The sequence below is a fragment of the Embiotoca jacksoni genome, unplaced genomic scaffold (assembly GCF_022577435.1).
Source record: "Embiotoca jacksoni isolate LCO1_2020_lvr unplaced genomic scaffold, fEmbJac1.0.p SCAF_18, whole genome shotgun sequence".
In the NCBI taxonomy this organism is placed as follows: Eukaryota; Metazoa; Chordata; class Actinopteri; family Embiotocidae; genus Embiotoca; species Embiotoca jacksoni.
In genome coordinates this window covers 11,682,136-11,697,501 of record NW_027185318.1, presented here as the reverse complement: position 1 = coordinate 11,697,501, position 15,366 = coordinate 11,682,136, and the positions used below count along the sequence as shown (strand labels likewise).

The following is a 15,366-nucleotide window of genomic DNA, read 5'->3' as shown; positions in this document are numbered from 1 at the left end:
TTCTCTGCTCGTCGACGCCGATCACCGCCTGAACACGAGGCGGGTCAAAAGCGGTCGGGAGCGACGTCGTTCGACCTTCGCAGCTTCGCTCCGGGGAGTGAAAAGTCTTCTCCACAAAACTTCACAAGCATGACACCTGTAAGACGTTAATTCAGTTCTCTCGGAAAGCGTCCGATGAATTTATTCTCTTGATCCAGGAAGTTTTAACAAGCCAACATAACCTGAATCAATAATATATTTCCCTCTCGTATATTATTCATGGGCTCAGTGGCGGTGACTCACATGCAGGAGATGAAACTGAGGCGAGATGAATAAATAAGACCCATCGATCCATCTGTTTTTTTTAGTTTTTTTTATGATTTATTAAGTTATTTTCCTCTTTGCTTTGAACTAAATTGGGAAGAAACCCAATTTTGACAACATCCAGGGGACTGTTTTTTTTTTTTTTTTTTGGATATGAAGTTTTCCCTGAGAGCGAAGGATGAGAAGCTTCACCTCCTCTCCTGCCGCCTGTCTGTCTGCTTCATTTCCTGCGTCGAAATAGAGTTGACTTCCTGATACAAGGTTAAATGAGTTTGATGTTAACTGTCCACAGAGGCAGAGAGAGAAGGCGGTGGGTGGGGGGGTGGAGAGGGATGGGGTGAAATTAATATGCTGACTGATGGGTCGACATCATCCCGCCGCGCGTGTGTTCAGCATCCAGGATTTCCAAACGGAGAGCGTCACGGGCATCTTGTGAGCTTTCAGCTAGAATCACAACCGTGTTTTTTCTAAGAGCGGTGCCAAAAAAACAAAAAGAAGAAGAAAATCAATGTTTTTCTTTGACAAAATGGGCCGAGATGTTGCAGCACCAAAATTGATTTCTCAAATAGGAGAAAGCAGAGATGGAGTACTGAATGGCCCCGGGAGATCAGTGGTCTCTCCACCCCCCGCCCCCCAACAGGGTCAAGGGGGGGGGGGGATCGGTCACACCTCACAAATGGAAAGTCAAGAGAGGTGTCAAATGGCCGCTGGGTGATGTAAAAGGATGATGAATACGCGCAAAACGGCCACAGAGATGCAAAATGACCTCAGAGAGATGCGAAACGGCCACAAAGACGCAAAACTGCCACAGAGAGACGTACAATGACAAACACAACACAACCACTGAGATGCAAAACGACCTAAAAAAGACTCAAAACGATGACAAAAGTTGTTTGAGAACAAAAGGTGGCCGCAGTTAGTCTTCGTTTTATATCTCAAGTGAAAGCAATTGAGTTTTTGAAAATGTATAGCTGTTGATTTGTGGGCTATTAGTCTGGTATTTTCCCTCTCTTGAAACCATTAAATATACACACACACACACATACACACACACACATACACACACACACACACACACACACACACACACACACACACACACACACAGGGAGGGGGATGTTTCTCTGGAGAGGTGACAAGAATGAGCAGACAATAACTCGCCCTCAAATGGGAAAATCTGTTTCAGTCTTTGTGTGTTTTGTGTGTTTTTGTATATGTGTGTGTGTGTGTGTGTGTGTGTGTGTGTGTGTGCGCAGTTGACTTACCCGTGTTGTGGGGACATACATACTTTCATACAGTCACGTTGTGGGGACTCCATGTCCTTTTGGAGACGTAAAGAAAGTCTTAATTGAAAGTTAGTTGGTAAGCGAAGCCTTGATTTAAGGTTAGAGGGAGGTTTAGGTTTATGTAGTCCGTGTAATGCCCTCTGAAATGATGCAAACACCACTGTGTTTTTATATGTGTGTGTGTGTGTGTGTGTGTGTGTGTGTGTGCGCTCGTGCGAGCGCTCCAGGCATGCGGGTGTTTTGCTGCGCCTACACACTGAAATACTTCACAGCTGCAGTTCTCAGTTTCTGGCAGAGTGTGCAAGTTTTAAAAAAATGCCTGTTTTTAATGCAAAGTCTCAGTATGGTCCCGTCACTGACTCCGCCTCCTCGTTTCATGCCCCTGCAAAAAGGTTTCCTACATTTCCCAAGATGCTTTGCAACAAAAACACGTGAACTCAAAAACAGCTGGTCAGTTTTACCAAAGTCACCAGAGCTTGGTGTTACTTTTATCCTCCGTTGCTATTGCTGTTAGTTGGGTGATATTTCATACAACAAACTTAGTTTCTAAGATGATGGAACATTAAAAATCTTTTTTTTTTTTTTTTTTTTAAATAAGTATCCACAGATGGATTAGCGTAACAGTCCAATGGCCCAGACCCTCAAGGAACCAGGGGTCCCTTAGATCAGAGCCTCAGTTGGAAGTTATTTGCAAAGATTCATGCTGGAAAGTCACTGAAACATCTACAAAGTGATGTAAAACAGACGGGAAACGACCACAAAGAAGCAAAACAATAACAATGACACGTAAAATAACCACAAACAGACAGAAAATAAGAATAAGAAGTCACGATTTCTGCCCTCACCGTTTTCAAATCCAGTGCTTTTGTCGCGGCAGACATTTTAACTGAGGCGTTACTAATGACAACGAGGGACCCGGTGAACCCTGTCGGGGTGAGGAGGACAGCTGCTCACCTGTCAGTCAGCGTGGAGGGGATAAATCACACACCTCCAGTAAGAGACGTCGGCCGTGAGGAACACATTAGAGAGCGGGACGGGAGGCGGTTTCAAACAGCTGCCAAACGCACCGATATTTTATGTTCTACATGGCTACTTTCTTCAACGTGCACCCGGCGCCCTCTGCTGGCCACTCATGGAACTGCTTGGTGCCGATTAAAGGAACATTCGAGGGTATTTTTGGGGTCAATCTCGCCTCTTATATTAGACGTGTTGGACCAGTTTTAAAGAGACATGAGCCATGAGGTTTGGTGGAAATCATCATCAAACACACTCATGTACGCAAACTATAAATGATATACTGTATGACTTTAAGATCCAAAATCTATGATCATTTTATTGGTTTGTTTTCACTAAACCAACAAAAATACACAATAGGAAGAGATAAATTGATTTACATATTCACAAAATTGTATTCACTGTATGATACAGAAAATTGCCTCATACTCATGCTCATGCTCAAATTTTGCAGCATTGGAACTCTAGGAAATGAAATTTAAATGCTATCAACAAATACTCTCCCTGCCTTTTATGCAGCGTTATATTCACATAATTTAGCTTCTCACAAAACTAAACGCATCCCATTTGTTCATAAATACTGTATTACACCAGACAGAGCTTTCCGTGGAGCTTATTGTGCGTTACGATAGCAGAGAAGTGTACGATATGTCACGAGCACCTTCACGTGCGTCGTCCTGTCAGTCGACCAGCTGACTTCCTGTTAGAGCTGTCAGTCAAGTGTTGATTTCCTCTAGTCTCTGGACCACAGCGGACGCCACCTTCCGGTACGCCTCCGCCTGCACAGTGAAAACAAAAGCAATAATAATTTGCAATATTTAGAATTATTTCATGTTTTTTTATCTGATTGTATTGATTATTATTATTATTTTTTTATTATTTTTTTTAAACTAAATTGACAAAACAAAACAAAACAAAATAAAAAAATTAAAAGTGATCAGAATGAAATCAGGAAAAGCCAAAGTAGAATAGATTCAAATAGATTGCAACAATAGAGAATAAAATCAGCCCACAGATTCAAATAAAATCAAAACAGAATGAACTAGAGGAGAAGAATTAAATGTAAAAGTCAAAACAGTAAATAATAAAGTAGACCTAAGTAAAACAAAAATTAAAAATTAAAAGATGAGAACAAAAAACAGACAAAACTAAATGGAACAAAACAAATCAAAAAGTACTAAAGTAAAATAAAATAACATGACAATAAACTGATTAAATAAATACATAGAAATGAAACAAAGTAACATGAAATAAAAAAGATGATAGAAGACAGTATGGAGACCTCGGGGCTGTCAGGAGATGAGACAACCACCGGCTGTCCTCTGTCTGACATCTCTCTGATGTTCAGGTGAAGAGGGATGTCACCTGGACGGAGACACACGTACGGAAAATCAGACACCGAAGAGGAAAACACAGCAACGATGTTTTCACTCCATCTCCAACAGAAAATTAAAGGTTCTTAATTAAAACCTCTGATAATCAACTGCAGAGAATGAAAAGAAATTAATCGCCAGCATCGTGACATCGCAGAGCTTGAAAGTGAAACCGGCCTCTGACCTAACATCGTGACTCCCAGAGTGTCGGCGAGCTGCCGGGCGCCGTCGGAGCCGAAGATGTGGGTCAGATGGTTGCAGTTGGGACACTGGAAGACGCTCATGTTCTGCACCAGACCGAGAACCTGCAGGAACAAAAACCACCGAACGCTCCTGTTGTTACTTCATCCATCGAGACGGTCGACAGAGCAGCTGGAAACCTGCTGAACGTTACTCAGGGTCAATCAAAACGTTCACAGACGGTTCTGTTGCAGGTTCTTGTGTATCTTTGGGATTATACAACAAGCTACCGACTAAATAAATGTAATCAAAATGAATTCATATTGTGGGGCAATTCGCTCTCAAAATATAAAACTTTTTGTCGGAGCGAGCTCCGTTTCCTTGGCAACGCACGGGGGATGACTTATAACTGGAAAACAATCAGTCACGTCAGTAGACTCTTATGTAACGTATGCAATATTTACTGCTCCTGGCCGACCCTTAGCAACGACCCTAGCAACAGAGACGGTTCACTTTCTAGTCCGTTTTAATGCTCTCCAGAGATGGTGGGATTTCTCAAACTGAATAAATATCACACATAGAAACACTAAACTCCTTTGCCAGCTCAATCTCGTTGTGACCAAGATATCTGCTGAAAAAAGAAATCCATAAACACATGTATTTTTAATCTCGTGATCCAAACTAAATATGGTAACGGTTTTTCACAGCATTGTGAAATCCCAAAGTCAAAAATTATAGAAAAAAAATTTCACCAAATTTCCCAACATGTTTTTATCAACCAAAATATTCCGCTTCAATGATGGCGGAATGATATTTTCTACTGACGAGCCCGGTACGCTGTCACGCTAATTTGAGCAGGCTCCAAATGTAGAGCTGACCAATCACGCCGTCGGAACTACTCGTTGTACAATCCGTTCGTCAACAACAAGAAAAGTCTCTGAACTTTTCGATTGTCGCTCGTAACTTTACCGGCACGTTCACTTTCTTGAACATCTCGGCTCCTCTGCGAGCGTCCAGCAGGGCGATGTCCTGCGGCGTGGACACGATGACCGCACCTGCAACAACACACACGTCATTTAACTTTACTTTACGCGGAGCAGGTCTAATGCACTTCGGCTGGCGACGACATCTTTTATAAAATAAGCGGAGTGTGATCGACCGACCTGCTATTGGGATGTTCTGGGTGATTGACAGCTGCACGTCACCCGTCCCGGGAGGCATGTCCACCACCAGGTAGTCTAACGGCCCCCACTCCACCTGCGGACCCGACACAAACACTTCATCTCTGCTTCGTCAGCATCCTCGGAGTCACTCCGTAGAAAATAATTTCGACTTCTCACCTGCCTGAGCAGCCTCTCGATAGCAGACATCACCATCAGGCCCCTCCACACGATCGGAGCCACGTCCTCCACCAGGAAACCCATCGACATGCTGACAGACAGGAGGACAAGTCATGAGAGAGAACAGGTGGGAGCTGCAGGCACATTAGACAAGAAGACGTAATCTAACGTCGTGGATCGTCTCACCAAGGAACGCCGTAGTTGGTGAGAGGGACCATCCGATTATCTGGAGGGGGAAAAAAAAAAAGAAGACCGAATCAGTTTAAAGTCGCAGGAAATTTATCAAAATGTTAAAAACCTTTCAGCTGGTCGTACTGTCGGTGAGCTCCGGGTTTCCTTTCAGGTTCATCAGTTTGGGAATCGACGGGCCATAGACGTCAGCGTCCAACAGGCCGACAGACTTCGACTAAGAAACAAAGAAAACATCGACTCCATCAGTGCATAACTTTGTACATAACTGTTATCTCACTGGAAAAAAGGAAAAAAATCAACTCCTTACCGGATCATTGGCCATTAATCCGAGAGCTAGGTTCACTGCAGAGACATAAAAACACACATAAGACAATTCTGACTGGAAACTTTCACACAACACGCTGCAGGAAATGTATTTCATCCATTCATTTTTTTTATTCAAACCTTCTCTTCGTTTGTTTTCAGACAAAAATCAAAGCTACGTTAAAAATTATGAAATAAAAACTGTTTTATTTTTTTACCGTTAGAGCCTACATGGTGTCCAGATTCACGTCCTCTCTTCTCGGTTGAATTGTTCAGTAAGAATTGATCACAGTGAGGTGCAGCATATATGAAATGATATCTTTAGTAATCTCTTCGACCATTTTTAAAACTCCTGAAATATTAATTGCACACTCTTAAAGCTTTGGATCGACTTGAGCTGGAAGAATAATAATAACGGAAGAGTGGTCCACCCTTGAGCGGCAAATTCGCAATGTACCTGCGGTGGTGGACTTGCCCACACCACCTTTCCCTGACGCCACGACGATGACCCGTTTGACCCCTGCAATGGGCTTCTGCTTGGGAAGACCCTTGGCCATCTGCTGCCGCTGCCTCTCCTGTAACGCCTTACTGTCCACCGACCTCTGAGACACAACGTCAACAGGGAGGTAGACAACGTCAACAATATCCACGGTTCAGAATTTGTGACTCTTCATGACTTTAATCGTTAATTAAGTTCCTCTTAAAGTAGCTGTATATACTGCTCTTTGCTAACATGATTATGTACACCGTTACTGTCACTTTTACAGAAAAAAAAAATGCTGTGTGATGGATCACATTCATGCTGAATTTGCATAGTTCGAGACATTTGAAAAAACCTCCAAAAATACACAGTGCCTAAACTCAGTTTTTGCCAAATCAAAAGACTATGTTAAATTGACCGAATTTTACATGAAGGTTAGTGAGAAATTTGGGTTATTAGTTTGTAAAAAATCTCTTATCTTTTTTTTTTTTTTTACCATGCCAGTTGCTCTAAACCAGAATCTAATTAAAAACATTTTAACGTTTGCAGCTACAGACCTGATGGACCTTCCGTATGTATAAATGCTGACTTGGTCATTTCACCAACATGGCAAAATACTCTAAACGCTCAGATAAATGAATATAAAAAGATAATAATAAATAACAGTGAAAAACACAATTTAATATATTTAAAAAAAAAAAAAAAGAAACACCATATGTTTCCATTTAATTGTATTCTGGACATGATATGTCTTTAACATACGCTTACTTAAGAAATGCGGCTTTTATTTTGAATACAACACTTCCGGTCGTGATGTTGTGCTAACAAGAAACTATCTGCTAATGTAGCCGAAGCTGCGCGAGCAGAGAAACAGACAGAAATGTCACCTGGCAGCGTTTTGACTGCACACAGCAGGCAGCTCCGGCATTTATCTCGGTCCCGGTCCGAAGAACGGAGGATTTATTCACGGATATTCTCAGGAAATGGGAAAGTCTGCTGTACGTGAACAGAGCCATGTTCTTCTGTTTGGACGCTGCTCACACCAACAGGCTGCACAAATTACGCATGCTGGTGGTGGAAGGGAATCATTTTCGTTTTCTTTTTTTTTTCTTTTTTTAACAAAATGTGACAGATGTGAGAAATAATAGTCACCAAAGACACACTACAGAACCATGTGTTGTACTTCATATTAATAAACGCAAAGACAATACCTTCCCATTCTTTATTTATTTTTGAAAATGCCCCCAAAATCTACTTAAAATAAATTAACACGTCAGAAAGGCATTAGGTATTTTAATTTTGTTTGATTAAGTTTATGGGGAAAAATAATTCACTGACCAAATGTAATCAAGCCAAAAAGATGAGAGCTTAATAAAAAAAAAAAAAAAAAAAAAAAGTATTTGATGCAAAAATAAGGCGCAGTCTTGAGCCCCTCTTGAACAACGTCATCTGACGTCAATACGGAAGTGGATTTCATGAGTTCTTTTATGATTTCCTCTCATTCAGTGAACATTTCTGTTAGCTAAACGTAATTTTTGTCGCGTTTTTTTGTTGTTGTTGAACTTCTTACATTGTGTCTGCTCTTTGATTTGCCGCGGTTAATACAGTGGACTCCGGTGGGAAAAAAAAAAAAAAAAAGGAAAGGTCACAGAGGCAGGTATGACGGAGAAGGACAGCGCTCCGGTGGCCCGGACGGTGCTGCAGCAGTGTCTGCAGGCCAGGCTGCAGGTGAAGCCAGCAGAGAAGACCTCAGAGGCGCAGTTTGTCCAGGTGGGACACAATCACAATGATCACAATGGGCAAATAGCGAAAGGAACAAAGAAAAAGATATATGAAGTGATAAAAGTCTGATAAGAAAAGGAGAAAGTAATATTAAACTATACAAAATGCAGTAACAACAACACAGAGTGAAAGTGAAAGGAACAAAATCAAGGAATAAAAATCTGAATTACACATAAAAATATGAGAATCAGAGAGAAAAAAGTAGAAAATTAAGTAAAATAACCCCCAAAAACACGTAAAGGAAAAGGACAGTAACGAAATCAAAGGATGGAAATAAGTAAAAGTTGTAATATGTTGAAGGAAAAATACAAAATATATAAAATTATGGCATTCGGTAAATACTATCAATATGCACAACATTAAAATGAAAATAAAGTGTAAAGTACATGTTGCTCTGTTCTTTGATTTCGATGATTTTTTTTCGCAGCAGATCTCTTCACGCTGTGGAGAGAAACTGGCTGTGAATGAGCAGATGAACCTAAATATAGAGTTGCAGTAAGACATCGGCGCTCATCTATGATTGTGTTACTTTCCGTGACTCTCAGATCGACAGAGGAATGGTGATCTACATCTGCTTCTTCAAAGGAGCCACAGACGACATCCTGCCCAAGATGGGTCAGTTTTTGTGTGTTGTATTTAACCTTTGACCTACATATTTAACCCCCTCCTGCTCGTATAAATACCTCAACATGAGATGTAAATACAGTGTCTCCTCCCGTCCAGTGTCCACGCTGTTAAACCTACGGCTCAGTGAGTCGCCCTCGGGGAAGATGGTGTCCGTGTTGGATCTTCCCGGCAGCCTGCTGATCGTCCCTCAGGCCACGCTGGGCGGGAAGGCCAAAGGCCGCGCCATGCAGTACCACAACAACGTCGGCAAGGAGGACGGGCTGCGGCTCTACGGCGCCTTCGTTTCTCTGTGCGAGCAGGAACTGACGGCTGCTGGGGTGACCGTGAAACACGGGACGTACGGAAACAGACAAGTGCTGAAGCTCGACACCAACGGACCCTACACACATCTGATGGAGTTCTGAACCTGACGTCCACGTTTGGAATCCGTCACTTATTTGTCTAATCACCTAAAACTGGATTATTCCAGGTGGAACGGAACAACGATCCAGTAGTCTCGGTTTAGGGGGGGAAAAAAAGCAGTGGAATTGCCCTTTTTTGTATTTAAACAAACTAGAATAAAGGTCCCACAAATATGGAGCCGGAGTCGACTCGTTCATCTGGTCCAAGTGTGTTAAGAGGAATCAAATAATAAGCTTCACTTTATGTAGTTTAGTTGTTTTTTGGGGTTTTTTTTTTGTTCACCTAAAACCGTTTCACCTCCAAGCCAGCAGGAGGCGCCCGGCTGTGATATAGGGAACGGAAGTGAGCAGCACTCAGCAAACTTGGGTTACAGCAGCAAATCAATCAATTATTAGATACCCACTAGTGACTTTTCATGAAAGAAACACAAGAAGTTCCGTATTAAATACGTTTGTAAGACCTTATTTCGTTTTATTGTTCATACTGTAAAAGTTCAGAGAAAAAAAAAAAAAATCTTTCGATATTAAATTACTATTTTTTTTTTGTTTAAAAAAAAAACATTGCATTCAAGGAGTTATTGATGATCACAAACACCGAAATATTCTGGGGGAAGCTAACAAAGTCAGTGTCTGTTCAATTACACAGAATTCAAAAACCGTTTTTACGAGTACACATTGTTGAGTGACGTTTAACAAAACATCAACATGGGAATTAAATAAGTTGAGAAAAAGCCATAAATGCTACAAGAGAAGAAAATACCAAATTTGGCAGTGTTACTCTGTGACCTTTAAAAACTAACGCACGAAAGCGGCTGCTAATATTTTCATCCTGGTAGCTACATACTGTCAAATGTTCTCAGTCAAAAAACAAAACAAACGGGAATAATAAAATAAACTATGTGTCGTAATAGAATGCTTTACAATTTCATAAAAAGGCGATGACAACCACCTCTCCCACTGGAGAATCATGGAAAAGGGATGAGTTTCTTTTGCATCCTCACCGTGGTGATCTTTAATGCCCAGTGTGTTCGGGGGTTCCAACAGATGATCTTGCTGCAAAGCCTTTTGTTTCCAACCTCGACTGACGAGCATTTTCTTCCCCAACCGGATAGTCTGCATCGGGGCGACCCGGCGCGTTTCCTTTCGAACGCCTCTTTGCGATGTTGCTCCCAAGGTGCGCTGTCAGCTCCAGTCAGACCGTTTATTTCACTGCTTTTTTATTTTTTAGCCCCATCAGCACTTTAGCAGGGACTTTCTTTTGTTAGTTTAGTTCACGTTTTTAAAGAGTCAGCCATTTCATATAACGGCACTATTAGTTGTGGAATAATTTAAAGGCGCGAACACGTTAAAAAAAAAAGAAGAAAAAAAGTCTGTTCTGTGCGGAATCTGTAATTAAAAAGTGCACGTAGCTTCGGGGTCTGAAAAATGAGGCAGATTCAGAAGTGCCTTGAGCTGCAATACCACCGAGTGCCACTAGAGGTTGGCTCCACAAAGCCATCTGGCTCCATAGGCTTCCATTCAATAATACTGTCATTAATTAGAAAATAAGCTTCAAAAAGACTTATTGGTGTCTGTTTGATTGACAGGCATATGTGGTGCGGTCAGGTTACGGCTATCGGTGGGCGGGACGTAGTATCGTCGTGTTTCCATCGGTTCTTTGTTGCAGCATTTTTACAAAAAGAGACGAGCTCTGGCATTAAAATATCGAAATACCTGCGCAACGTACAGAAGAACCGAGCAGTACTGATGATCCACTTTCATTTTAGCGGGTAGGTTGCCTCTCCGAAGTCGGTGATGGTTACCGTAGCGACAGGGAGTTGGAGTTGATCAACACTACACTCGTCAGGTGACTGTAATAAAAGCCCAAAGTTAAGCTGTCGATGAACAAACCCCAAAACACATTTTAAAATCATGTAACAAACATTCTGCTGCTGCTTCAATAAAGGATTTCTCAATGAATACCCCAAATTGCAATATATCATAACTTCATTAAAAGATTACACAGTGGCAGCATTTGCGTATTTAAAACTATTTGAATGAAGCTTTGTGTTGGGATTAGTTTGTCATTTCAAATTCTGACACAAAGATTTTCATTTTTACTGCAAATGCATATCGGTTCCGAATACGGGTTCATCAGTCTCCTTGAGTACCAATAATCGGTATCGGTCCAGAAAAAGCCACATCGCTCGACCCCTAAATCGGGACGTCGACGTCTTGACTCACTGCCTCTCGCTTCCGACTAACAGCGGCAACTCCCGTCTTCTTCGTGCTTTCGAGGACGAAGGAACGACGCGATCCGGTTTGCCGTCCTCCGCCTCCTCAGTCCCCCTCCCACAGGCAGTCGCACTCTCGCAGAGGGTTCCTCTGCCGCATGGTGGTGAGGACGGTGATCCTGTTCTCCGACATCTCCCGCAGCTGGTGAATCAGCTCGCGCACGCAGGGGCTCGGCCACGGGTGACCGTTGAGGTAATCTCGGAGGATGAACGAGCGCTCCACCAGCAGCTCCAGCTGCACCAGGTGTCGCAGCCGGTGGAGGCTCAGCAGGTCTTTCTCCGGTTCCCGGCGGAAAAATCTGTCGGAGAAGAGACGAGAAGAAAAAAGAAAAAAGAAAAAAAAAAAAAAAACCAAAAACGTTTATTATCTCGGACACCCACGTGGTAGCTGGCAAAGTTTGTGCGTAGGAGGGAGCCACACAGACTCCAGACGACTTATCGAGTTCTGGCGCCAGGAGGACTTATTGTGTGGATGTGTGCCCGGAGGCCAGATGGGACGAGTGCACGCAGCCTTTTGTGTGCAAGCTTTTTTCGCATCCTCTTGTTGCATTGTCTGTGCTAAAGGGAAACTCACAGTGGTTCGCACAGGTTCTCAAAATCTGTCCTCAAACTGTAGTCAGGTGCCCATATGGAACCCATAAGGATTAATCTCCATCTATGCGTCTGCTGTGTCTCGTGCGGATCGTGCGAATTGGGCACTCTCCACCGGTGTTGCATTCAGGGAGGAAAAAAAAAGGAGTCGCCGCCAAAAAGCTCAAGCTCCCTGTAGCGTTCCACAAAAACCCTGATTTTGACATAAATATTAATACATTTTCAGCCTGAATGAAAGGAAACACAGAAATTAGCCAGCTGGAACGGACATTTTACCGAGATTTACATCAGGGGATGCCTGTCTGATCCAATCGAGGTGATTGGGCCGATGATGAAAATAATTGTTGTAAAAAAAATAAAACCGCAGTTTATTCTGGGTGGAGGTCAGCGGGCCTCTCTGGCCGCTGGGACCAGGCTCACCGTATCCGGAGGGTCTTGAGCTGAGGAAACAGCATGGGGATCCGTCTGCAGAGGCTGCCGCTGGAGCGGTTCTGCTCGATGTCCAGGTGCTCCAGTCCCGGGACTTTCGGCGCGATGGAGTCCATGTCTTTCAGAGTGATGGCCACTCGCAGCGTCAGCCGGGTCACGCTGGACGGGATGGTGGTCGTGTAGGTGGCGAGGGAGTTCCCACCTGCGAGGAGAGAGAGCGCAGCAGGAATCAGGACGAGTCAGGCGGCGCTTTCGTAGCTTCACCACAGCCGCAAGCTCAGTTTCTGCTTTTGCGCCGTTTCAAAAATTTTAGCTGATGAATAATCACAAAAATTTGACGTTTCTCTACTCGCGATGAAGTTCACGCACCAGTGGCCGCAAAAACGTCTGTAACTCCGGTGCTGATGTTGAGCAAACCCTGCGTTCTGACTTTCTTTCTACTTTTAGCACTTACTGCAGCAACCTTTGAAAAGTATGTACTGTTGCATGCAGTTTATCATCTTCTCTCTTTTGCAGGCGGAGCATCAGCGCCAACAGCTGTCTCGGCGGCTCAGGCGATGCGACGCATCATCCGCCGCGCAGAGGATCGTGGGTCAGAGCAGCCAGAGTAGCATGCTGGCCTGCAGATGTAGTAGGACATCCTGGTACTTTTGGCGTACTGCATTTAACACGCGACCGGTTGGGACATGTCAAATCTTTTTCTTGCACACTAAATAGTTTGGTGGGATGGATGTTGGAACGCAGGGATGATTCGAAATACAAAAAAAACCCAACGCGACTCACCGATGATGGCGAGCGTTTCCAGCTGTCGCAGAGGACTCAGCCAGGACCGGAGGCGACACCCGATGCCCTCTCTCATGTACCTGTAGCGGACAGTCAGCGACCTGAGCGAGGTCAGGCTCCTCAGCGCGTTGTCTGGCAGGATGGTTTCTGGGTAATCCACCAGCTCCAAACTGGTGAGCGCCGGGCCGCAGTAAATGGGCCCTGCAGCACCATGGAGGAGGAGGAGGAAAAGGAGGTCAGTGTAACGTTTTAATCGGTCTGCTCAATTCTCAAACTGGGAAAGCATTTGCTAGAATCACTGGAAAAGTAGCAGCTGTTGAAATGTAACTATGTCTGTCAGACATTGATTCATTCTGACGAATAACATCCGGAAAGTCCAGAAGAGTCGAGAATGATTTATTTACAACCATTTATTGGCGCCAACAGGAAGTCGGCCGGCTCTACGGCCTCGACTGAGGAGGATGCTAATGCTCCATTGGCCCTAAAAATTAAAAAAAAAAATCGCAGAAGCATGGAGCAACCTTTTCGAATGAATGAGGCGCCGTCATGTAACTCTGCTGAAGTAAATGGTTGCAGGTAAACGATACGATCCATCGACATAATGGTGAAGCAACAGCTCTGCAACAAACCGGTGGAAATAAGGGGAGCTGGTGGCGCTTCGGTTCCATTGGTTTCAGAATGAAACGAGAACCCTTCTGGTCCTGATATCAACACTGGAGTCGGTTTACTGCATTTTATATGTCAGTTAACTACAACTATTCCTTCACTAAAACCCTTTTACTTTTAGTGTCTAAAAACCGGGGACAATTTTTGGGCACAGTCCACTGGAGAAAAAAAAACTGCAGACTGTTACTGCAGACCAATGGTGCAACATAATAATACTAATCTTAATTTGTATAGCACTTTTCTAAACTTTAGTTACAAAGTGCTTTACATAAAACAACAAGTGAATTCCAACACAATGTTAATAAGGGAAACATTGAATTAAAATGGTCGACGTGAAAGTGTCATGGTAACGAAATCTATCCCAGTAAACAAAAACAAAACCCAACATTTGGTTCCCTGAAGTAATCAGGAGACACCACCGCAGCGGCACCTGGTGAGGAGGCGCGTTAACGAGACCGCCTCACCTGGCTGGTCCGGATCCAGCGGTCTGAAGTAGTCGTCAGGCAGCGGCTCCGGCGGCTCCCCCCTCATCCCCCAGGACAGGTGTCGGAGCCTCTTCAGGTGCTGCAGCAGGTTGTGGAAGACGCGGCAGGGCACCGGCCGCACCGTGTCCAGCCCGTAGCCCTCACCCTGCTGGTGGAAGAGCAGGTACCGCAGGTTGAACAGGCGCGACACGGTGTTGATGAAGTCCACCGTGCACAGCAGCCGGACGTTGCACACGCTCAGGTGAGTGAGCCGCTCCGGCAGCTGCTCGGTCAGACTCGGGCCGAACATCGGCTCTTCCCAGATGGCGTTGCGCACCACGAGGTCCCGTAGGTCGGGGAGCAGGGCCAGTTTGTCCAGGTATTTCATCCTGTACATCCGTCCTCCGTCCACAAAGACGATGGCGGTAAGCGTAGGGTGGAACTTGACGAGGCGGCGCCACTCTTTGCGCCGCAGATGTCGCACCGCCACCCGGGTGAGCTTGCGGTGGGTCAGGGTGTCCCAGAAGCCGTACGTGTAGCGACGGAGGTCGGACAGCACCACCGTGTAGTCCCGCCACAGGGACGGGTGGTCGACCAGGCTCTTCAGGTGCCGGCAGCAGGTGCGGACGGTGTGCTTCTCCTCCGTGTTCAGGTAGCTGAAGACGTAGACCCAAAGTTCCATTGGAAGACGCGGCGACTCCTCCATCAGAAGACTCTGCCCACCTCGGACAGAGCAGACAAACCGCTCGAGCCTCCGCTGTTTGGGAGTCTGGTGCTACCAACTCACTGGGAGGTTATTTATTCCTGTTTTTAAAGGGCGCCAATTAGGCACACCGGCAGCCGTTAGCTGGACTAGTCGCTGTCGCCTCGCGATGACG

General features: G+C 44.5%; 3 protein-coding genes across 3 annotated transcripts; 1 reads left to right on the top strand and 2 right to left on the bottom strand.

The window, feature by feature from the left end:
* Positions 1 to 2,902: 2,902 nt before the first annotated feature.
* Positions 2,903 to 7,529, bottom strand: nubpl (nucleotide binding protein-like). The gene is made up of 11 exons (XM_069152823.1): positions 7,360 to 7,529; positions 6,449 to 6,593; positions 5,996 to 6,030; positions 5,812 to 5,902; positions 5,683 to 5,722; positions 5,497 to 5,587; positions 5,320 to 5,413; positions 5,126 to 5,211; positions 4,161 to 4,281; positions 3,886 to 3,968; positions 2,903 to 3,382 (listed from the first exon to the last, which is right to left on the bottom strand). Exons 1-11 carry the CDS (start codon positions 7,486 to 7,488, stop codon positions 3,320 to 3,322), a joined length of 978 nt encoding a protein of 325 aa, XP_069008924.1. The 5' UTR covers positions 7,489 to 7,529; the 3' UTR covers positions 2,903 to 3,319.
* Positions 7,530 to 7,938: 409 nt separating this feature from the next.
* Positions 7,939 to 9,460, top strand: dtd2 (D-aminoacyl-tRNA deacylase 2). Its single transcript, XM_069152818.1, has 3 exons — positions 7,939 to 8,242; positions 8,800 to 8,869; positions 8,978 to 9,460. Exons 1-3 carry the CDS (start codon positions 8,132 to 8,134, stop codon positions 9,283 to 9,285), a joined length of 489 nt encoding a protein of 162 aa, XP_069008919.1. The 5' UTR covers positions 7,939 to 8,131; the 3' UTR covers positions 9,286 to 9,460.
* A 269-nt stretch (positions 9,461 to 9,729) lies between these two features.
* Positions 9,730 to 15,366, bottom strand: LOC138200245 (uncharacterized). The gene is made up of 4 exons (XM_069152815.1): positions 14,489 to 15,366; positions 13,359 to 13,559; positions 12,567 to 12,777; positions 9,730 to 11,854 (listed from the first exon to the last, which is right to left on the bottom strand). The coding sequence occupies exons 1-4, from the start codon at positions 15,192 to 15,194 to the stop codon at positions 11,602 to 11,604; spliced, it is 1,371 nt and encodes a 456-aa protein (XP_069008916.1). The 5' UTR covers positions 15,195 to 15,366; the 3' UTR covers positions 9,730 to 11,601.

Bases quoted from the DNA above. Each gene is read 5' to 3' on its own strand.
- nubpl (XM_069152823.1), bottom strand. From the start codon at position 7,488: ATGGCTCTGTTCACGTACAGCAGACTTTCCCATTTCCTGAGAATATCC. The intron at 5,414-5,496 runs GTGAGAAGTCGA...TCGGGTCCGCAG, and splicing joins TCGAGAGGCTGCTCAGGCAG to GTGGAGTGGGGGCCGTTAGA. The intron at 5,212-5,319 runs GTCGGTCGATCA...GTGTTGTTGCAG, and splicing joins CCAGAACATCCCAATAGCAG to GTGCGGTCATCGTGTCCACG.
- dtd2 (XM_069152818.1), top strand. From the start codon at position 8,132: ATGACGGAGAAGGACAGCGCTCCGGTGGCCCGGACGGTGCTGCAGCAG. The intron at 8,243-8,799 runs GTGGGACACAAT...CGTGACTCTCAG, and splicing joins CAGAGGCGCAGTTTGTCCAG to ATCGACAGAGGAATGGTGAT. The intron at 8,870-8,977 runs GTCAGTTTTTGT...CCTCCCGTCCAG, and splicing joins CGACATCCTGCCCAAGATGG to TGTCCACGCTGTTAAACCTA.
- LOC138200245 (XM_069152815.1), bottom strand. From the start codon at position 15,194: ATGGAGGAGTCGCCGCGTCTTCCAATGGAACTTTGGGTCTACGTCTTC. The intron at 13,560-14,488 runs GTGAGGCGGTCT...ATGGTGCTGCAG, and splicing joins GCTGGATCCGGACCAGCCAG to GGCCCATTTACTGCGGCCCG. The intron at 12,778-13,358 runs GTGAGTCGCGTT...CTCTCCTCGCAG, and splicing joins GGAAACGCTCGCCATCATCG to GTGGGAACTCCCTCGCCACC.